The sequence below is a fragment of the Rhamphochromis sp. 'chilingali' genome (genome assembly GCF_963969265.1).
Source record: "Rhamphochromis sp. 'chilingali' genome assembly, chromosome: 4".
NCBI lineage: Eukaryota > Metazoa > Chordata > Actinopteri > Cichliformes > Cichlidae > Rhamphochromis > Rhamphochromis sp. 'chilingali'.
Window position 1 is genome coordinate 19852564 of NC_137948.1, and position 23391 is coordinate 19875954.

General features: G+C 38.3%; 1 protein-coding gene across 7 annotated transcripts in view; it reads left to right on the top strand.

The window, feature by feature from the left end:
• ank2a (ankyrin 2a, neuronal) overlaps window positions 1-23391 on the top strand; it is an 84836-nt gene that overhangs the window by 18148 nt on the left and 43297 nt on the right. Inside the window, exons 2-37 of one of the 7 annotated variants that reach the window (XM_080880201.1) lie at window positions 3257-3358; window positions 8188-8286; window positions 9490-9588; window positions 9685-9783; window positions 9918-10103; window positions 10347-10370; window positions 12403-12501; window positions 12702-12800; window positions 12936-13034; window positions 13157-13354; window positions 13913-14011; window positions 14148-14246; window positions 14427-14525; window positions 14738-14935; window positions 15026-15124; window positions 15363-15461; window positions 15570-15767; window positions 16019-16117; window positions 16453-16551; window positions 16711-16809; window positions 16909-17007; window positions 17128-17200; window positions 17601-17727; window positions 17891-17966; window positions 18060-18163; window positions 19318-19353; window positions 19839-20063; window positions 20231-20329; window positions 20823-20977; window positions 21199-21410; window positions 21508-21706; window positions 22109-22205; window positions 22329-22557; window positions 22841-22966; window positions 23078-23200; window positions 23302-23334. In XM_080880201.1, the coding sequence (XP_080736327.1) occupies window positions 3257-3358; window positions 8188-8286; window positions 9490-9588; window positions 9685-9783; window positions 9918-10103; window positions 10347-10370; window positions 12403-12501; window positions 12702-12800; window positions 12936-13034; window positions 13157-13354; window positions 13913-14011; window positions 14148-14246; window positions 14427-14525; window positions 14738-14935; window positions 15026-15124; window positions 15363-15461; window positions 15570-15767; window positions 16019-16117; window positions 16453-16551; window positions 16711-16809; window positions 16909-17007; window positions 17128-17200; window positions 17601-17727; window positions 17891-17966; window positions 18060-18163; window positions 19318-19353; window positions 19839-20063; window positions 20231-20329; window positions 20823-20977; window positions 21199-21410; window positions 21508-21706; window positions 22109-22205; window positions 22329-22557; window positions 22841-22966; window positions 23078-23200; window positions 23302-23334 (4305 nt within the window). Of the gene's footprint in view, window positions 1-1015; window positions 1491-3256; window positions 3359-8187; window positions 8287-9489; window positions 9589-9684; window positions 9784-9917; window positions 10104-10346; window positions 10371-12402; window positions 12502-12701; window positions 12801-12935; window positions 13035-13156; window positions 13355-13912; window positions 14012-14147; window positions 14247-14426; window positions 14526-14737; window positions 14936-15025; window positions 15125-15362; window positions 15462-15569; window positions 15768-16018; window positions 16118-16452; window positions 16552-16710; window positions 16810-16908; window positions 17008-17127; window positions 17201-17600; window positions 17728-17890; window positions 17967-18059; window positions 18164-19317; window positions 19354-19838; window positions 20064-20230; window positions 20330-20822; window positions 20978-21198; window positions 21411-21507; window positions 21707-22108; window positions 22206-22328; window positions 22558-22840; window positions 22967-23077; window positions 23201-23301; window positions 23335-23391 lie in introns of those variants that run through there. The other 6 variants (XM_080880202.1, XM_080880204.1, XM_080880203.1 and 3 more) reach the window with 6 other exon arrangements.

A 23391-nucleotide genomic window follows, 5' to 3' on the forward strand; every position in this document is an offset into this window, starting at 1 on the left:
GCAGCACAGCCAAACAGTTGCATACACACTCACAGCCACACACTAACATGTCATTAGTGTTGTAAAGACTCACTTCTTGATGCATTCTCAATCATCCAGGTAAGTAAATCTCCAAAGGTTGATTCTGTTCATCTGGACGTTTCGTCACTCATCCAAGTGACTTCTTCAGTCTCAGCTGACTGCAGGTTTCCCCGAGCTTATAAACAGTACTGTTTATAAGGTTGGGGATAAACAGTACTGTCAACTTTTGGAGGTAAAGTCTCACTGTTCACTACCATGAAAAACCTTTGTAACAGCAAACCTAATCAAACACTTAAATCACCACCATGAACATTTATAAGAAAGTAACCAAGGCAAAGGGACTAAAGCTAAAGCCGTCCAGAGCTCAGAGCCAATCCAAGCCAGCAGCCTCGGTATGAGCAAAGGATCGGAGGAGTTATGTAGACAATTATAGAGATGAGTAAAAATGAAGGAAGGGCTGAAAGCCTGTTATGAACATGCTGAAAAAAGATGAAAGGTTTTTTGTTGTTGTTGTTATATAAATCTGTTGCTTTTGTTTGGTAAGGAAAAATATATCAGACATTTCAGTTAACTATTTATGCTTCAGCTAATTTTGCTTTGAAGAACAGTTATAGTTCTTAGAAAGAAGAGAATCAGAATCATCAAAAATATGTATTACCATGTCAGACTTGCAAAAAAACATGGAATTGGCCAAAGAAATCTCAATTAGTGCATTTCTTATTTAAATCTTTTTATTGCTGTGTTCCATTTTTAATTTTGTCTCAGAATCCTGACCCTTGGTGTTCCTGAAAGCACCGTAGGCCATGTGGTCTACATTCTGAGTGAAACCCAGCTGTTATGCACCCTACCATGAACACACACACACCCATCAGTGGGTTGTGTCTGTGGAACTGAAGGTCTAGAATGGTAAAAATAGCTAAGACAGGAGAAACAGTAAGGGTTAAATGTTTATGGCTGCAGTTGTTATCTTACTGCGAGAGAGGAGAGGCAGCGGAAGAGTAGGCAGGACTGGGCCTTGACCACAGTACATCGTACATTAAGTCAGAGCTAGAGGCTGATCCTCAGCTTGCACTGTGATAAAAGGGAACAACAAGGAAATGTAGTAGAATTAATTAGAAAAGGAAGCAAGATTTGGTAATTTATTAAATATGTTTGAACCAAAGATATGTACAAATTTATTGGACTGTAGGATTAAAGGATGCCAGTAATCAGGAGTGTACTGAGAGATGCAAAGTGAGAAACTGCAAGAATTTGACAAAGTGGCCAAAGAGAGTAAAGAAAGGCGACAATATTCAGGTAAAGCTGTGAATTCTTTTCCTGTCTGAATGGTAACCATGGGAAATGCAGCAACATGTAAGATATGTGGATCAGATAAAGCTTCAAAGACCGTTGGGATTGACTATGCCTCAAATCAACATACTGATTACTACAAGGCTGCTGACACTGGATCTAACGTTGATGATTTACTGGTAAGAGATGGAAAAAGCAGACTTGGGTTGTTATAATTTCTTTTTCTGCTAATGTCCTTTTTTGTCAGAAACAAACATGTTTGTTTGTCCCGTGTTCAGCAAATGAAAATAAAATAAACAATAAAAGCAAAGGTGAATCAAATGGACCAATACAGCAAGGCTGGGATGGTCCATTTGGTAAAGTAAATCCATTGGGCATCTTTCTTTGCCTTTAGACAACAATTCTGATGGCAAAAGAACCAAACGGGACAGGCAAAAAAAAAAAGAAGAAACAAACATGTTAATGTCTGATGGTTTGCTTGGGATTGTGCGACATTGCACGTGAAGGGTAATCCACATAGGGGGTGTGGTATGATTGTTGACATGTATTGCGAAGTTTGATGACCTTACAAGTTAACTTCCAGTGGTGATTGACTGACACTTTAACACTTTAACCTTGCTAAAAAGAGGTTAGAAACTCGTTGACACTCTCAAGATAATGAAGACACTACTAATGTTCACATACTGTGATATTCAGCAAATAAAGCGATACATCGGTATATTTTGATTATTCAAATATCAGATGTCATGCAATGAAAAATTCTATTTTGGGCCAAAATCATTACAGAGGTAATGACAGGCCATCGTCAGAAAGTCATCACTTCCTTTGACTTTGTTTTGTTTTTTTGTTTGCTGTTAAAATTGGTTGTTAAATTTCTGTTCATTAAGCTGCAGTGATTATGATTGTCTGCAGTAAACAAATGTTAGATGTTTTATTAATATAAGATTTTTCTTTTAATTCTGATACTGCCTTAAAAATATAACACTATTTGGTAAGATTTATATTTAATCCAACTCAGAAAAGAGTGCTATTCCTCTTACATTTTTTTTAAAGAGCAAGAGGAAAACACAATTTACATTTAAAACTTAAATTTGCTGTGTACATGCACATAAAGACAGTCTGTCATTAACTGTTGATCAGGCAGTAACGAACAATTCTAACAAAAAATGAACACATTTTGAATAAAATGAAAACAAGTCTTACACCAGGAGAACAAGAAATGCTGGAAGGCTTGAGATCAAACAGTAACAGATTGGGAACAAGTGCGGCAGTTTAACGCAGGTGATATTTATCAGTGCAGGACAGACAAAAATGGAGGAAAAAATAGTAAAGACACAAGTAAAACTAAAAAAAAGACACCAGGAATGGCTAAATAAAACAAATAAACTTAAGCCTGAACAAAAAAAAAAAAAACACGACATCAAAATGCAAATTTAGTATGACAACATGATGTAGGGATCAAGGTTAGAATCTCCATGAAATGAATGTAAGTCAACATAATGTCCTCTGGCAATGTGGAAACGTGACTCTGTGTGTGCATGTGTGTGTGTGTGCACGCGTGCGCAGCTGCTTTGTGATGGTTACATTTAGAGTAGCCTAGTAGGCCACTGATACTGTACAAGCAGCTATTTAGCCATATAAAAACACATGATTGACCCTTTATTTTATGTTTTCACATTAAAAGAGCTTTAAGGAACAAACCCATTGTGTGTGTGTGTGTGTGTGTGTGTGTGTGTGTGTGTGTGTGTGTGTGAGAGAGAGAGAGAGAGAAAAATACTGTTTTGTCTTTTTGTCTGATAAATGGAATGTGGCCTTTAATGTTGTTACTATAATATTGCATATATGTGGCACTTTTATCAGAATGACACAGTAACAAAATAAATTAGAAACATTTGCTTATTTACCTGTTATTAATATTACCCTAATTTCTGTTTTATCTCTGTAGTCGGACAGTAACACCAGTTTCCTCCGGGCTGCCAGAGCTGGAAACATTGACAAAGTCCTTGAATTCCTGAAGAACGGGGTTGACATCAGCACATGTAACCAGGTAAGAAAACTTAAACAACATCGGATTTTGTTTGAATTCTTGTATGCAGTTACATTAATTTGAAGAGAGGCGATAAAAATAAAAACTGTGACAAATTTTCAGGTTTTATGGAGTTATATTTTTCAAAACTCCATCTTTGTGTTTTTAATTTTAAATAATACTTTTTAAGTTTTTAGTTTTTTTTTTAAATCTAAATATTTATTACAACTTTCCAGAACTGATATAGCAATTGTGTGAAATAATATCTAAAATCTGCTGTTTAGTGCTTCAATGCAAGCTACTGTCAAACCTGCTCAAGCTAACCTTTGCCCTGCCATGTCATGATGGCATCAAATTCAAATTCAAATTTTATTTGTCACGTACACAGTCATACACAGTACGATATGTAGTGAAATGCTTGGACAACATCACACAGCGAGTACCTTAACCTGCCATATCCCTTTACATACTCACAGCTACCCTCATAGCTACAATTACTCCCCCCCCCCCCCCCCCCACCCATTCTTCCCCCCAATCTCAGCAGCTTTTGAAAAGGTCTGTCTCCGTGACAGCTGTTCTCGTCCCCTCCCCATACTCGCCCTGTCCCACATTCCGCCGAAGGGGAGGGATTGGAGAGGTTAAAATATTTCCCCCTACTCCTCTCTCCTGTCTACGTCAATGTGATTTACAGAAGTCACAAGACAGCCTAAAGGAGTGAGGCTACGTGAGCGTATGTGTTGTGTGTGTGTGCGTGCATATCGTTATTTTTTACTGTGTCATTGCTTGACTGTTATAGCTGGTTTGCAGCTATAAAAAGCCAACCCGTAGCTCTGCTGTTTGTTATCATGGGCACCATGGGCTCTGTTTTGTGCCCCGAGAGGGAAGCCTGAATATAGAAAGCTGTGCACACACTAATCTTCACATACACATACACACAGACATGTACATAGGCACACACACCTCCTGTCCTGCAACAGGAGAGCCTTGCCCTAATAGGATTTCTCGGTGGTCAGATGATCAAATTTGAGACCTTGTCAAGTGACCAAAAAATGTAAGGGACATTTTTATACATATCCCAGTTATTCCCTCATTATTGTGTGTGTAGAGGCCAGTATAATGTGCAGTGAATGTAATTTTGGACCTAAGCACGTTAAATATCTCCCAGCACATATGAACATAAGCTATAGACTTTATTTTATTCCAGTGATGTGTAAGTAAACCAAATTAAAGTTATAACATGCACATAAATGCATTACTTTTTTTCTCTTAGTGTTTTCAATAGCCAAATGTAAAATAATATAAAATAATGTGTGCATCTTCCCACGTGTGTATTTGTCTCTAATTCTGATTGCACGTGCTTAAATACATAATCATACATTCACAGATTCACAGATCATTTCTACACTTTTTCCACCTACAGATATATGCTGTGTTACAGGCAGGGAAGTCTGTTGTGTCTTTACCTTTTTACTCACAAATTTTAAGAGGAAAGACATTGACAGTATGGTTAAGTTAAAGCACACATCACTGGTCTTAATTTGTGCTGAATGTGTATGACAGCTGATGAGTGATGTCTCTAGAATGATTTTGTTAAGTCAAAGCACAACAGGCAGTGACATGACCGTACTGGAAGTGATGGCATGAGCCCAGGATTAATGCTTTTGATTACTGCAGTAAGATTAAAAAAAAAAAAAAAAAAATCACAATAATTCTGTGCATAAATGCAAATTTTCTCCAAAGACTTGAACGAATCACGGAAAAGCATCATTATCACAAAGCCATTATCTGAAATAATGTCCGATAATGAGTCATTAGAGTTAGTAGTCTATTGACAAGAGCCGGATAATGTGACATTGCAGTTGAATGACCCAATTTCCTTTTGCTTGTTTTAATGTGTTTCCGATTACCGTTCACAATGCAATCAAATACAGGAACTGTATCTTAGTATTTTATCATGTTTAATGTTATTCATGGTTTCTTTAAAAAGTCTATCCATTCACAAAACACCACAAGAAGCTGCAAATGTCACACACTAAGTCATGCACATATTTTGAGTATCGCCCTTGGTGCTATATTCATTAATAACTGAAGAGTAAAAACCTAGAAAGCACGAAGAGAGTGGCAAGGGCCAGAAACTGGCGCCAAGGGCAGAAGGCTGCGTATATTCCTAGCTTGCCAAAGCCACTGTCATACTATGATTCTCCATTGCACAGATTTTATGAATGAGATGTATAAATAAAGTTGTAATGTTTTTTACAGATGATGTTTGTTCTTCCAGTTTTTAAGCATGGTGTGTTTGAGTTTTAGGATTTCAAAAGAGAATGAGTCACTACAGCTTATTCTGCATTTTAATACAATATGCCTATGTGCTTGTATTTGCGTGTTAGGAGTGTGTATAAGAACTGTTTCGCTCTTCACAATTAAAGGCCAGATTTCCCTTCTAATCTACTTAAAATTTTAATCCTTGGTGAGTAATATTACTCTTTACTTTAATCCGCATGCATTTACATTATTTGCTCCAAAATCTATCCCACTGTGACATTTATGACATTTACATTATTTCCTCCAACATCTTTCCCCTGTGACATTTGAGACAATAAAACGGCACCAAGTAAGCATGGTTGTTTATACCATGTGTGCTTATAACAAAGGTCAGCGGTCAAAGCAGCTTGAATGACAATCTGCGCTGGATGAAGCTCAACATTTTGTCTCCTGCTAGGGGAAGCAACAAAGTGCCAGGGATCACGATGTCCATTAGCTAAATGAAGCTTTTAGGAACAACTGAGCTCAGAGGGAAAGGAGATTTAGATCGGTTTGTGTGACTGTGTGTGTGTTTTGTAGGGTTTTCTTGTCTCTCCTGAAATACATAATGGCTGAAATGTGGCTGAAAGTATGATTATTTTGTGCCGTGTCAGTGAGTCTATCATTTCAGAACTGAAGTATAACTGAGGCTGGACTTTCTGCTTCTCAAATGTCAGCAAAGAGCATCTGATATAGCCTAGACTATTTTTTTCTCTTTTCATTCGTTGCCAGTTCAGTGGAAAAAGTCACAGATGGACTAACTGCATACTGATTTAAAATATACTGAAGTGATGATGATATTAGAAGGTTTGGCCATGCGACCGGACAAACATGATATGCAGTGTGATCATTGTGGAAGTGATAATGACAATTTAAAAAAATCAGCAAAAACATATATTAAAATTTAAAGTCTTTACTTATCAAAAGTGAGTGCTTGCTATGATGAGTCAGTTGCAGACCTTGCAGACCTGCGTGATGATGATTTAAGTGTTTGATTAGACTTGATTAGACCATGAGGAGCTTTCACACTTTAAGCGACTGTGCTGTGAGAGCATGTGTGACTATTTTAGCGTGATGCAGTGTGACCAACTCATAATCTGACATACATGAAACTGATTGAGAATGTGTCATAGACTGTCGATCGGTGGATCTCTGCAGATTTGATTAAGACACATAACAGACACTGGTCTAGTGCCATTTGTGCCGCTTTACTCGTAGCTCATTAGAAACCGTTTGCACAAACTAAAGGCATTTATGCCTTCTTAGGTTTTATGGATGTACCATAGTGATACGAACTATGTGTCATTTTTCACTCTTTTTAAAGTCATGTTATAAATCACTCAGCCAGACAGTCACTGATATACTTTGGCCTTTGAGGAATGCCCCCCTTTTTATTTTAAAGGCTGACATTTTCAGTTGCTTCTAAATATGATTATCTATGTTTGGATGTGTGTTTGGGTTCCCTCTATGACTGTGCAGAAATATGACACCCTCTTTGGCTGTTTGGCATTTAGCAACTCGCGAGAAAGAAAGAGAGGGCATGTTTCTATTTGTGTGTGAATGTATATGCATGATGTACATGTGCTATGGAGGGGAAAAGGCAATGATAGAGGGGTTAGCAACAGCTCCTCTTTTATATCACTGCCCAAAAAGCATCCAGAGCTTAGAGGCACATTTCCTCGCTGTCATTCATCTGAATTAGCCTGCAGGAAGAGGACAGAGCACATAAACCTAGAAAGCTGGTTCTAAACCAGTATAGAGGAAGCAGGAGGTGGAGGACTGGTTGGAGTTCCATCACCAAAGACAAAAGAAAACAGAGCAAAGGATTCATGAAGGCACAGAATACCCAAAGGAGCGGGCATTTTGAAAGATAAAAAAAGAGCAAAATTTCAAAGATCCAAAGCACAGGATGGAAGAAAAGGAGGACGAGGTGAATGGTTTTTGTTTTGTTTAGAGTTTGTTTCTGTGTGTAAATGTCAGCGTCAGAAGAGGTACTGTGAGTTTTCGAGTGGGGATAAATCAGTTGTGTTGTAAGGGCTTGTTGGAGTGCAACATTTGAGGTCTGCTCTCCTCTTGTGCTGCTATAGTTCCTGTTGATAAATCTGAGGTGAGGCCTTTGTTATGAGCGAATTGAACTGTGAAAAATCAGCCAGTTTTTTTAACCCAAATAGTTTTTCTTCTGTTTCCATTCTTAAATGTCAATCTCTCCAACTGTGAATGAAATGAATGCCATAAATCATGTACAGTATAATGCAATGTCAAGTTGGATTATACCTTCATAAGTGACTATAAACTTAATCAAGATTTTTTATTGTTGCCAATTTTACAAAAATTCACACTTGTACTATAGTTTTCCTTTTTTGCAGGAGTATACATGATTCCATTAGATTGTTATTGAGCCAATTTCCAGTAGATATCGCTTTATGTCCTGTAATGTTGGTATGCCTTATCTTTGATACAGGGGGGTTGTAATATGATTCCCTGAGCACCACGCAGTTTCATTTTTTCTTCACGTGTTTTCTTGAAATCTTCTCTTGTTTTCTGTTTAGAATGGTCTCAATGCGTTACACCTGGCGGCTAAGGAGGGGCACAAGGAATTGGTGGAGGAACTGCTACAGAGAGGAGCATCTGTTGACTCTTCCACCAAGGTACACACATGATTTAGCTTTATAGGGTCTTTAATTGATATATTTCAGTTAATATAATTGTTGCTTTAATCGCTCACTATATATCTAATGGGTTTTTCTTTGGCTTGCATTGGCAAAGATAACTTTTTAAAGATAAAGCTAAATTTTTAAAAGAGGGAAAAAAAGATAAGAAAATTATTTTAACCAAAGGAGAAAGAAGGAGATGATGGAAAGGAATTAAATAAGTTGTAAAATACCATAAAAATCATTCCTTCTTTAGTGAATTAAGGAGCCATTGGGGTGGATATGAGGGTGATTTAAGATGATTATGAGAGTTTGATTGTTTGTTTCTTCAGACATTCAGTTTTATTAATTAATAAAATATTAATAATTGTATCATATATAAACTTAGCACAATGAGTCAGGAAATTTTTGATTGGCTGATGACTTGTTTGTTGTAAGAATGTTTCTTGGCAGTAAATGTTGGAAGCCCTGTTTAATTTTTTTCCATTAAATGGTGCCACATTGGTAAGGAAATTGCATTTGTGGGTTGAGCAGCAGAGTTGAGTGTGTCGGTTGCGCCCATGAAAAACCTCTCTGCCAATCCCAAACAGCTTCTTCTACTAATGACTTGTGCTTTGTGCCTCTGTTGTTAAATTATTATTATTATTATTATATGGCCAATATGTTTTGTATACTCAACTCTGCTGCTCAACCCTTTCCAACAGTATAAGATTTATTGCCAAGAAGCATTGTTACAACAAAGAAATCCTTACTTTTTGTGCTAAGTTTAGATATTGTACCATTCAGTCGGAAGGAGTAAGAGAAGGCGAGAGTGAATGTGTAGTGCGCTTTTTAGCAAGCTGCTTGTTATGTGAGTCTGTGACTGCCTCATGACTCAGGCTCAACAGCTAGCAGCAGTGAACAGCTGACACAGAATCTATCACTCTGCTGTTTGTGTCCTTCGAGTGACTTGAATACGTTTCTTGGAATTAAACCCAACTTTTACATCCTAAACATTAAAGCAGAAATGAAATGTTTGCATAATGTGATTTTAGCCCTGTAACACCAAGTGTATGTATATTTTTTTATATGTGTCAAACATTTCAATAAACATTCATTTTCAAAAATCAGAATTTTCTGGAATTTTCAGGGTTAAGACTGAGGGAGGTAAGAGACGACAGATATTTGGTTGGTGATCTTAACCCTGTTTTCTCTTTGCAGAAAGGAAACACTGCCCTCCATATTGCCTCTTTGGCTGGACAAAAAGAAGTAGTCAAATTGTTGGTGTCAAGAGGAGCAGATGTCAATTCTCAGTCACAGGTGAGAATTAACAAGAACTTTTACAAAATGCATCAGCATGCAACACAAGCAACAAGTATATGATGTGGTTTTGTTTTTGTCTGTATATCTCTTCAGAATGGCTTCACGCCACTCTACATGGCGGCTCAGGAGAATCACTTGGAGGTCGTGCGATACCTCTTGGAAAATGAAGGAAATCAAAGCATTGCAACAGAGGTATGTTTATCTTTCATATTGTTATATATACAATTATTGAAGGTAAAAACAATATGTAATATCTTGCCTATTTTCTTTTCTTTTCTCTATGAAGCGTGTAACCATTTAACTTTTTTTCCCCTGTGCTCCTCCAGGATGGCTTTACTCCACTTGCTATTGCTCTTCAGCAGGGGCACAACTCAGTTGTCTCCTTGTTGTTGGAGCATGACACTAAGGGTAAGGTACGCCTTCCAGCCCTGCACATTGCTGCCCGCAAAGACGACACAAAGTCTGCTGCACTGCTGCTTCAGAATGACCACAACGCTGATGTCCAGTCTAAGGTGAGGGAGGGCAACAGGGACAAGTTACATTTTATTGTTTGTGGGTTCCTTAGGGAACAATAATAAAACGGACAGACCAGGCCTCTCTGAAAATGCTGTATTGTACAGGTCCTTATTTTTTATTTTCAAACTGTGCAAACTTATAAACATACTCAGTGTTTTAAATTAAAAAAAAATACTGAGTGTTTCCCCTAACAGCCCTTCACCCTATTCCCCTTTTCTCTCTCTATGCATCATAACCAGATGATGGTCAATAGAACCACAGAGGTATACAGACTTATCACCTCCTCCTTTGATTCTGAATTTTGTCACTTCTGACTAGGGATGGGTATCGTTTAGGTTTTATCCGATACCGGTGCCAAATCGGTACTTTTGAAACGGTGCCGGTGCTCAAACGGTGCTCAAACCGGTGCTTAAAGAATGGAGAACACAAACTTTGTCCAAAAACCTCTCATGTTCAGCTGGTTTTTTGTAAAAAGATAACAATGTTAGCCTTTTCTGCAGCTATGGGGCATATATGGTATCACTCTTGGCTGGAAGCAGTGCTTAAACAATGGAAAAAACACAAACTTTGTCCTAAACCTCTCATGTTTAACTGTTTTCCACTTTTTCTTTGGTCATTTTAGCCTTTTTGTCCAGGGTGAAGGGAGTATCTGCCATCAAACAAGAAGACAGCTGCATGTAGCTATGATGATGTTTGCTAGTTCACCTTACATGCATTAATGTAATAACGTGGTTAGCCTACTCAACGTAAATTACACGAACAACATTAAGCTACTCACGCAGAGAAGAACGGCTGCCGCTGCATCATCATCCTCATCATTTCTGCTACACTGGCAGGGCTAGGGGCCAGGACTCTCCTCTTCGGGGTTTTTGGGGGATATTGCTAACTCCGGGTCAGATAACAGGCAACCCACCCGCAGTAGATGTGCTCGATGTGAGGTCTCGCAGCAAGCTATCATACGGCACATTTCTGGGCTTTTAAAAAAAAACGCTATGCGTCGCCAGGTGTCTCATCGGATTTGAGGAGTTACCTCCTTTGACAGTATCACAGTATCACCTTAAAGCACTTGTTGCTGCTGAGTTTGCATATTTTGCTGTGAAGTACAGCCAGACTTTTGACCGCTTCGCCTTGGACATTTTTAATCTGTAGCTCTGCTCTAAAAGAACGCACGTACCTGGCCCCGCCTACTATCCTCGGAAACGTAAAATGATTGGCTAGAAGTGTATCACAGCTCAGGAAAAAAAAAAGCACCGAAATAAAGCACCGAAATGTGCGCTGCTTTTCGGTCTGGTTACTACCGTTTATGTCAGAACCGGTGCCATCATGGCACCGGACACCGGTACCCATCCCTACTTCTGACCATTTTTTTCAGCTCTTTTGTTTTGATCTTGTCCTTACTTATTGAGGACTTTTGTGACATAGGGTTACCCTGCATGCCAGAGTTTGCTGTATTAGACACTGCATGGCTGACAGTAAAGCACAATGTGTTTTATTGATAATCCCCAGAGAATGTCAGTTAATTACTGATCATTTATTTTATAGATTTTTGTTGTTATTTTTAATTGATAGGTCATTGAAATGTATTATGTTTACGAATTTTATACTGAACTGATAACCTGAAAGTAAAATCAGCTTTTTCTTTTACTCCTATCTTTCTACGCGTAACTCAGCGCATGTGTGTCCTTGTGCATGTTGATTTACTTCTCTGAAACACTTTGATCTCTGATCTTTAAGTAAACTTTGTTTCTTAATTAAATTGCACCATGTCTATCAGAATGGGAAGGTAAGGAGTGAACCGACCTGCAATTGTGTACTATGAAAATTTATATATATAGCTAATATATAAATGTTCATTTGTCCACCCAAGTAGAAACACATACTTGCGAGCGTCCATAGTGTTGCTTGGTGCTTATGAGTTATGTTTTGTCCTTTATTTCAATATATTTATGTATCCAAAAAACCAAGTTGATTCACCCGTAGTTTTTTTTAGTAAGCATGGCTGAACTTGAGCAGTTTTGCATGTATTATCTATTGAATGTGCTATTTTGGGATTTGCTCATTTTTATGCTCCTTCTTACACAATGTTTTTCTTTCAGCACGCTCTTTCATCATATTACTACTTCAGCAGAGTCTGCTTCAGTAGAGTCTATTCCTGTATCTAACAATGAAAAGTCTTTCTTACTTTCTTTTGTTCACTTTCATTTTACTTTTCTCCTTTTCGTGATGAGCTGTTCTGCACTCTCTAACCTCTTTTCCTTTCACTCTGTCCCTCTCTATTCTCTCCTTTCCTATCAGAGTGGTTTCACCCCTCTGCACATTGCGGCTCACTATGGTAACGTGAATGTCTCCACCCTGTTGCTGAACAGAGGAGCTGCTGTTGACTTCACAGCCAGGGTACAGCCAAATTCCTGCTGTGTAGCTGTTTTTGATTTTGATCATTATAGAAGGGCATGTTATTTACCATCGTAGTGTTCACTTCTAATAAGCCTTTATTAATACATTTACCTCTAGCCCATTAAACGTTACATTTCTTTCTGTATGTTTTACATGCTGTAGTTTTTGATGTACCTTTGTTTCTGTATCTGCCTTGTCAGAATGGAATAACACCTCTACATGTTGCCTCTAAGAGGGGCAACACCAACATGGTGGCCCTGTTATTGGACCGAGGTTCTCAGATAGATGCTAAAACAAGAGTAAGACTCAGATTTTATTAAAACCATAGTGAACAATAAATAAGTGGAATCAACAACTTTCCACGTCCTCTTTCTCAAAATCTTTAAACTGGATTAATGTGTGCGTTTGCTTGTGCATATGTGATTGTTCCGAAGGATGGTTTGACGCCCCTGCACTGTGCAGCCAGGAGTGGACATGATCCTGCAGTTGAGCTTTTGCTGGAAAGAGGAGCCCCCATCCTAGCTAGAACCAAGGTTAGCATATTTGCACTAGTATATCATTTAGAATTTATACAATATGAGTACTATTGTTCCTTTTTATATGCCTTTGGTTTTTATCTCGGCTGCTATTCTTTAAATTTTTTGCCTCCATATAGAATGGACTGTCTCCACTGCACATGTCAGCCCAGGGAGACCACATAGAGTGTGTAAAACTATTGCTGCAACACAAGGCGCCTGTTGATGATGTCACACTCGACTACCTTACCGCGCTGCACGTCGCAGCTCACTGTGGCCACTACAGAGTAACTAAGCTCCTCCTGGACAAGAAGGCCAATCCCAATGCAAGAGCACTGGTAAGGGTTCAAAGAAACAATAAGAGAAGCACCAAAACTGGTATTAACAGAAATTATCATGATATTTACTGATGCACATATTAAGATAAAAAGAGTGACACTATGGATCGTGAATATCTTGCGATTTACTTGTATGCTTATTTATATATATATTTATATATTTCCATATTCTTTCATATAAAATGTTCCTGAGGAATTTCAAACTGCCAACTTGGATTGTGAAGTCAGCATTGATGGTCTGAGTTGGAAATCTGACTTGAGGGGCAGATACAGTTAAAAAATTCTGACTGGGAACACGTATATTCTGACTTTTCACCTTCAAATTAAATGCCTCTTTGGTTTGGAAATGGTCAGAATACAGTTAGTTTTAATGATATATAAGAGTCCCAACAGTAGTAAGCATAGGGTTAATCAGATTATCAGGGGTCAGTTGACCCAAAAAGTTTAATAACTCCTGAAATATAAAATAAGGTTATAAAATTTAAATACTCCAATGCTACCTTTTTACTATAGAGACATGCATATTCCTGCTAATTTTTCTCTTACTGTCTCTACCAGAATGGTTTTACTCCTCTCCACATTGCTTGTAAGAAAAACAGAGTGAAGGTGATGGAGCTGCTGGTCAAATACGGTGCCTCCATACAGGCAATTACTGAGGTGAGATTGTTTTGGTGTGTCAGGATTTCATGGATTAGCACAGTATACTTTGTTGCTAACATTGTTCTAAATTTGCATTTAATGCTTCTCCTTGTTGTTACTGCTACTGTTACTGTCTCTTTTTTCATTATTGCAGTCTGGTCTGACTCCCATGCACGTAGCTGCTTTCATGGGTCACCTCAACATCGTTTTACTTCTACTGCAGAATGGAGCTTCTCCTGATGTTCGTAACATTGTAAGTAGTAATTTCTTTTATCAGGTCAGCGATCAGCAGTCGGAAATACACATCACAAAGTAAACACACATTTCATTTGTTTCAGTGCAAACACGTGAAAAAATGTACCCCGTTCTGGTGTACTTTTTGTGTTTAGCACAGTGTCCTAAAGCTTAAAAATCTTCTGCCTTTGATTGTCAGCGCGGTGAGACAGCTCTCCATATGGCAGCACGAGCAGGACAGATGGAAGTGGTTCGCTGTTTGCTGAGAAATGGAGCGTTGGTGGATGCCATGGCCAGGGTGAGTCAGCTGTAAACATTAATCACTCTTTCCTTCTGTTTACAGTAAATTTTTATATTTCAAGCACTGGTTTGAATGCCTGATGTCACCTGTCCCAGCTCTGCCTACAACATCACCGTTCATTCTAATTTTACTGCTTTTAAATGACTGCATCATTTCCGTTTATCCTTTTCTTCTATAACATGTACTACCTCTTTTCCCCTCAACTACAGGAGGACCAGACTCCCCTGCACATTGCATCCCGTCTGGGAAAAACAGACATTGTCCAGCTACTATTACAGCACATGGCCTACCCGGATGCTGCCACCACAAATGGCTACACTCCTCTCCACATTTCAGCCAGAGAGGGGCAGGTGGAGACAGCTGCTGTGCTCCTGGAGGCTGGAGCTTCACACTCAATGGCCACCAAGGTGAACAGAGGATGAATGCACGTAGACAGATAAATAACATGTGATAAGTTAAATCAGTGGAATTTTAATTAATCCCTTTTACATCTACAGAAAGGATTCACTCCATTACATGTAGCAGCAAAATATGGAAGCCTCGACGTAGCAAAACTTCTCCTTCAGCGCAGAGCTCTTACTGATGATGCTGGCAAGGTGAGCTGAAGTTGTAGAAGCAGGTTCTGAAACAAAACCCAGCACTGAGGGTAATTGTCTTAATTTCAGAGAGAGACACATTACACTTAATCTTTGAGCATCTGATTGTTTTCTCTGAAACACAAATTATGGAATAAAACTGACTTGAAACAAAAAAAAACACACACAAAAACACACACACAAAAATATCACAAAGGCTTGCAAAAAGTTTCATTAAATCAAATGCTTCTTTTCACAGAATGGCTTAACTCCACTACATGTGGCAGCTCATTATGACAACCAAGAGGTGGCGCTGCTGCTCCTGGATAAAGGTGCATCGCCTCATGCTACTGCAAAGGTTAGGCTGAGTTTTAAAGAAAAATAAAGGTCCATGAGAAGCTCACACTTGTTTGCATGTACTGTATTTCTATCACAGTGTATATCTTCTTTCGTTCCTCTGTTTTAGAATGGCTACACTCCTCTCCACATTGCAGCCAAAAAGAACCAGACAAACATTGCTTTAGCGCTACTGCAGTATGGAGCAGAGACCAATGCTTTAACGAAACAGGGAGTCAGCCCTCTGCATCTGGCAGCTCAGGAAGGACATGCAGAGATGGCCAGCCTCCTGCTGGGAAAAGGAGCCCATGTGAACACAGCGACAAAGGTCACACAGAAGCACAATCTTTATGACATTTTTATTTATTAAAATAATTTGAAGTGGAAACAAGAAACACATGCACTCTACATACAGCTGTATAAAACTCTTTAGTTCTTAAGCTGAGTGCTCTATAACAACAGTTTTGTCTAATTTGTTCCATGAAGCAATTTATTACTATGTTAATAAATTGCTTCATGGAATTAATAAAATAAAAAAGTGTGAAGGATGGTAATGTGACATTGCTTTGTGTTTTACAGAGTGGACTAACTCCTCTGCATCTTGCTGCCCAAGAGGACAAAGTCACTGTAACAGAAGTACTAGCCAAACATGATGCCAACTTGGACCAGCAAACCAAAGTACAGACATGCATGTGCATGACAAATTTAACAAGTATACGCAAAAGAAAATTGTTACTAGTAATGAAAACCTAACAGTATGCTAATCTACAAGAATTTTCCTGTGTGAATGACAGTATGTCTTGCTTACTTTCTGTTTATTCGCTTTATGTTTACATGTTAATATTTAAGTGTATCATATGGACGTGCATGTAAATACCTGCCATCCAGAGGCTTTTTAAAAACATAACAAAGTCTTCATATACATCATATATTCAGGAAGCATTAAGATTGAGTTTAGTGCTTGCTTACAGAAGATCAGTGTTCATCTCTCACCCTCTCCCTCCTCGCTACAGCTTGGATATACCCCTCTGATTGTCGCCTGTCATTATGGAAATGCCAAGATGGTTAACTTCCTGTTACAACAAGGAGCCAGCGTCAACTCCAAAACCAAGGTTATATTTAAATCTTAAATTTGAAGCATGCAAGCTCTATTTAACTTAAACTGCAGACACAGCATGAAGCAAAACTCAAATATAGCATCCCTTTCGTTTTAGTTTCTACTGTGACTTAACAAAATTTTGTTGTCTTCTTTTTAAACTTTTGCCCTGCAGAATGGTTACACGCCACTTCATCAAGCGGCACAACAAGGGAATACACACATAATTAATGTTTTATTACAACATGGGGCCAAGCCCAATACTACTACAGTGGTAAGACACAATAGAGTCCAAGCATTTACTTTTAACATGTGAAATATGTTGTGGAAAAAGTTCTGCTGGTACGCTATCGTATATCCTTCTCTCTGTTAGAATGGAAATACCGCTCTGTCGATTGCGAAACGTTTGGGTTACATTTCTGTGGTAGACACACTGAAAGTCGTCACTGAGGAGGTCATCACAACCACAACTGTAAGCTCATGATTGCTTTAGCCTCTGGAAATGGAGCCAGGAATTTTTTTTTAACTTAAACTATAACCTTTCTCTGTTTTGGTTGTCTGTTTTCCATGACTCTGAATGGTGTTACATTAGACGGTTACAGAGAAACACAAACTGAATGTTCCAGAGACCATGACTGAGATTCTCGATGTGTCTGATGAAGAGGGTAAGTTACTTAAATGTAGAAAACAAGAATTTAGTGTGCTGCTCATCGATATCAAGCTAATTTTTTTATAGGAAAAAACTACTCCAGTCATGAGACACAATAAGTCATGACTGAGCTTCATTAAAAAATTATACCTCATTGTTCAAAAGTTGTAAAAAAGTGTATTGTAGGTGATGTAGTTTTGGATCTGAAAAAGTGCTCGAAGGGTTGAAGAAGAGCCATTATCTGAGATGTCTGTGGAACTCATCTTTTCGATCCCCATATTACTTGCATAGTCAATGCAACATATATATATATATATATATATATATATATATATATATATATGAGAGAGAGAGTGTTATTAATTTTTTCATTGGTCATAACAAGGTTTGGCATTTTTGTTGTATCTGTTTTCCAGGCGAGGACACAATGACAGGTGATGGGGGAGAGTATCTAAGAGCAGAGGACCTCCGTGAGCTGGGAGATGACTCTCTGCCAGGACATTATCTAGATGGCTTCAATTACATGAGCCACAACTTGGACAGGTCAGAAACAGCACATACATATTGTATTTGACAAACATCTAAATTTGCTCACAGCAAACCTTCCAGATCTGCTGTTAGCCAAGTTCATCATCATAAGGAATACCTAAGTAATGCAGATATATACAGAAAAGGTCTGAGAAGATTCACCTTGGTTTTTCATCAGGCCCCAACACACTCCCATTCACCAAAGTTTCCATCAAAGAGAAGTTCTCATTGAAGATCTGCTTACAAGTCACCAGGTAAGCGTAGTATCCGTAGTCTAACCTTCAATAAAGTATCTTTAGACACTCGAGGTGAGTTTAACCAGCCTGCTGATGCTTGTTGTTCTTTAGGTGTCAACACTGTCTAGAGAGCATGAAAAGGACTCATTCCGTCTGAGCTGGGGTGCTGAACATCTTGATAATGTTGTGCTGTCCTCCAGTCTGCTACATTCTGGGTATAAACACACACAAACACACACAGAGAAAAACTCACACTCCTTTCTTTCAGAGAAAATCCAAATGTTGGGACTTAACCCAGTTGCAAACTTAACATACACATTCCCATTATGTCTGGAAATACTGAGGGGTTTTTTTAAACCCACAATTTGTAAAATCCACAAGATGCCATAAACTTTTTGTGGACTTGCATTAAATCAGCTTAGGGTGCACACTTTATCCAAATTTCTTTAGTAAATTATCCACAACCAAAAGCAGAATTGTCTTTATTGTCACTACACACAGTTTCATTTTGCATGGCGTCTCTTATAGAAATAAATACATTAAGCCCATCTTTGGAAATTCTACCAACCTGTTTATGGTAGCAGTGCCCTCTAAAGGCACATTGACTTCAAAGTAAAATCAATTTTTTTTTACACTTGTAGCATTTTAATTTCAGAGTGAGCTTGGACATTAGAATTCAGACTAAAGGCTCCATCTTTATACACAAAGGTGTACATCTTGGATAAACAGGCTATGTGGGCATTTCTAACTGGATCTTCTCATTTGCATTTTGCTTTGTGTACAGTATGTGCAGCAGCATGTCAAAGGATCAGCTGATATTGATTTTTTTTTTTTAATGATTTACTTATACTCAAAGCATTATTCTGCCATTGTTGTGTATTTTCTGGTTCTATTTTAGTTTACTTGCTGATAAAGTCACCAAAGTTTAAGACACAAAATGGCATCTCGGTGCTTTGCAAGCCTTTATTTCAGTAAATCTTTCTCCTGTTTGCAGCTGTCCTTCAGCTTATATACCTCCTGCAACAAATTACTGACTGTTCTGCTGCTTGTGCTGGCTAATGCACTACTTCAAGGGTTATCATTATATTCTGAAATAGATATTCCATCTTTTACATGCCCTTATTTTTTTCTGGTGTACTTTTGGTGTATTTTTCATACTTTCTCATGTGTCTTTTCTACTCCTTTTATTTTTCCTGCTGTGTAATTATCTGTCTGGTCAGGTTTTCTCACTTTTACTCATTCTTTTTTCTCTCTTTCTCTTTTATTTATTTTGTTGTTGCTTCGATGTGCATTCTCTTATCTTCTCTGTGTTTGTGACTCTGTGTGTGTGTGTGTGTGTGTGTGTGTTGTTTTTGTATTCTGCTTCTAGCCGTTCCTCACCATGCCTAGACCATGACAACAGCAGGTGAAGTCTTTATTTTGTCTATTTTCTTATCTCCTTTGTGCCTTTACTTCTTTTTCTTTGTCACTTTTGAATGATTTTCTCATTTCCATCCTGTTTCTCTGCTTTATTTCATAATGAATGCCCTTACATTACCTGAAATAACCTGAAATAACCAGATTTTTTTTTTATCCTTAGTGCAGCTCTAGCTGGCTTTGCCCTGTTTTTAATGCAATTTAATTATATCAGTTCATAATACAACCTGTGTCCTGACCAGAATCTTGCAAGTTAAAAAATTAAAGCAGAATAAAACCGAAAAAGTGTTTCTCCAGGATAAAGTGATATTTATTGAGACCTATTTGTTATTAATGTCTCTTCTCAGGTTACAAAAATAGCCTTTTCTTTTACCTTTACTTGATTCAGTTGCCTTGTGAGCATGGAGATTTTGCATCTTTATTTGTTTGAATGTCTAGAAACCAATTCATCCATTTCTGGTGCCTTTTCTTTAGCTTCCTGGTCAGCTTTATGGTAGATGCCAGAGGTGGAGCTATGCGTGGTTGCCGTCACAATGGTTTGCGAATTATTGTCCCACCAAGAAAGTGCTCTGCCCCGACACGGGTGACTTGCAGGCTGGTGAAGAGGCATCGTCTGGCCTCTATGCCACCTATGGTAGAGGGTGAAGGGCTGGCTGGTCGCATTATAGAAGTGGGACCCACTGGAGCCCAGTTCTTGGGGTAAATTTGGTTGAGTGTGCGTGTGTTTGTGTGTGTCTGCGCGCATCTACTAACAGTTTGTGTACTTGCTGGTGGCTTTGTACTATCTGGTATAAGTGTGTTTCAGTAGTTGTGTGGTGTGTTCATACTTTCTTCTTCACTCCCCCTCTGTGCTGCGTATGGATCAGTAAGCTCCACCTACCTACAGCTCCACCCCCTCTGAATGAGGGTGAGAGCTTGGTCAGTCGCATCCTGCAGCTGGGTCCTCCAGGAACCAAGTTCCTCGGGTAGGACCATGTGAGGGTGATACCCAACCACCCTCAAATCCTGGTTACACGCCCACCCGTGTTTTTCCCTTGTCCTAAAATTTGAATTTTTTTTTTAGTTTTTCATGATATATATATATATATTAATTTTTATAATTTATTTTTGTGGTGCTTCTTTTCTTTCTTTGAAGAGAAGGACAGCTTTACCACCTGACCTGTTACCTTAACCTGTTGAGTTTTCTTCATGCTTCCCACAAGCACCTATCTCCCCAATCATGTTTCTAGTTGGATTCTGATCCTGATGTGAAATAGATGTTTATTTATTTTTATGTTCATAGTTTGTGTTTTGAAATTAATTTTAACTGAGTTTTTATTGTTTTCTTTCTTCGTAAATTCATTCACATGTCAACCTAAACACTATGCTATCATTGATTTTTCTCTGGAGTTAGCGCTGAAAAGCATTAATTAGCATTAGTCCAATTTGTATTTGCTTTTACCTTGTCACACCTTTTAGGCCTGTGATTGTAGAGATCCCCCATTTTGCTGCTCTGCGGGGAACAGAGCGGGAGCTAGTGATCTTAAGGAGTGAAACAGGAGAGAGCTGGAAGGAACACCACTGTGACTTCACTGAAGAGGAACTGAACCAGATACTTAATGGCATGGATGAAAGTAAGGGATCTGAAGTGGCCTGTGATGTATAACTGTGATCGATAGGTTGATATCTCAAAGCATTTTATGTAAAACAATACATGAATGCCATAAAACAAGCAACACTAGAGCAGGAGAGAGTTGTCTTATAGATTTTAAAATGCTAGTATAATAATGTGAAGCACAGTACGTAAATAATAAAGGGAAAAAACAAAGCACTGACTTTATGCTTTCTTTCACAGAACTTGATTCCCCTGAGGAACTTGAAAAGAAAAGAATATGTCGCATCATCACCAGAGACTTCCCACAGTATTTTGCTGTTGTGTCAAGGATAAAGCAGGACAGTCATTTGATTGGTCCAGAGGGCGGGGTCCTCAGTAGTACTCTCGTGCCCCAGGTCCAGGCTGTATTCCCTGAAGGAGCCCTTACTAAGAAGATTAGAGTTGGGCTTCAGGTGTGTACATTCCTTGACTGGTATACCAACAGAATATCCAAATTATGGCTATGAAGAAAAAAAATATGAATACATATTACCACATATCTTGCCCCAGGCTCAGCCTATTGATGTTGACATGGTGAGAAAGATTCTTGGTAATAAAGCAACGTTCAGCCCAATTGTCACATTGGAGCCAAGGAGAAGAAAGTTCCACAAACCCATCACAATGACAATCCCAATTCCCAAGACCTCCAATAGTGACACCACATTCAGTGGGGAGACCCCGACTTTACGTTTGCTTTGTAGTATTACAGGTAAGTATCTATAAATAAAACCCTTTGTTTTAGAAAGAAAACATCTTGGATGGCTTTCAGGCACATCTCATTGGATGACATATTGAAATGCTCCCGTGAACATCCTAATTTATTGTTCATGTTGTATTTGTTGCTTGTGCAATTGCTGTTTTTTTTCATAATTTTATTAAGATTTCTATGTTTAAAATCTTAATATAAAGCTCTTTAGTCAATCTTTGATATTTTTCTTTGTGTGCTATTAAAAGAAATGACCTGATTTAATGGACGTAATTTATCAGAACTTCGTGGTGGTGGATGTATCTTATCTTAAGTCCAATAAAAAGACATGCTGTGTGAAGATTAAAAAATATTGCGTGAACTGTTTTCAGAGGTTGAGTAACAAATCATCGGTTTACCTTTCAGGTGGTACCACTCCTGCACAATGGGAGGACATCACCGGCTCCACGCCTCTCACTTTTGTTAACCAATGTGTTTCCTTCACCACGAATGTGTCAGCAAGGTAAATCCTTTATTTGTTGGTAAATGACGATGCACAGTTGCAGTCTTACGATTGAAGGTTATAAACGTTTATGCTTAAATTTTTACCTGTTGATACTTACCTAAAAGTGTCGTTCATTTGTAGATTCTGGCTGATAGACTGCAGACAGATCCAGGAGTCTGTTGGTTTTGGCACTCAGGTCTACAGAGAAATCATCTGTGTCCCATACATGGCTAAGTTTGTCATTTTTGCTAAGACACTTGACCCCATTGAGGCTCGCCTACGGTGTTTTTGCATGACAGATGACAAGATGGACAAAACCTTGGAACAGCAAGAAAACTTCACTGAAGTCGCCCGCAGCCGAGATGTTGAGGTGCAGTGTAATACTGGGGAATAAATAAGGCAAATCAAATCAAATTGTGTGCACAGGTTTATCTAACGAGGGTTAAACAGTAATTGAGAAAAGTAGGTCGATGTCAATTAATGATGGTTAAGTGGGTATTTAAAGATTTTAAATCAGACGCAGGTTATTACTGACTGATTCTTATTAATATTGGTTCTTTTTCATTTCTGGAAAGAAATTGAATAATATTGTCCAAGAATTTTTGTTTCTTTTGAGCCATGGAAACATTTAGATTTGTCATATCCTGATACAGGTACTAGAGGGGAAACCTATATTTGCTGACTGCTTTGGAAACCTGGTGCCTCTTACCAAGAGTGGGCAGCACCATGTGTTCAGTTTCTATGCCTTCAAAGAGAACAGACTGGCCCTCTTTATTAAAGTATGACTTTAAATCTATTAAAATATATAAAATGTTTACTTTTTTACTCAGAAATTCACAAATCTAAATATATGCAAGTCAGAGACATATTTTTTCCCCAAATATGAGCAGATTCGAGACACAGCACAGGAGCCATGTGGTCGATTGTCTTTTACCAAGGAACCGCGCACGTACCGTAGTCTTAATCTCAATGCAATCTGCAACCTAAACATCACCCTTCCATCATACTCAAAGGTCAGCTTTTAAATATTTTATCATGTATGCTAGGTGATTTTAACTTTAACTTTGAAACTGCCGCATTGCTGATTTCTCCTCATTTTTATTCTTTTATTTAGGAGTCTGATTCAGACCAAGATGGAGATGATGAGGTAAATAAAGTTTGTTTGATTTCAGTCTATAGCAAAAAACCTAGATGGTATAATTAG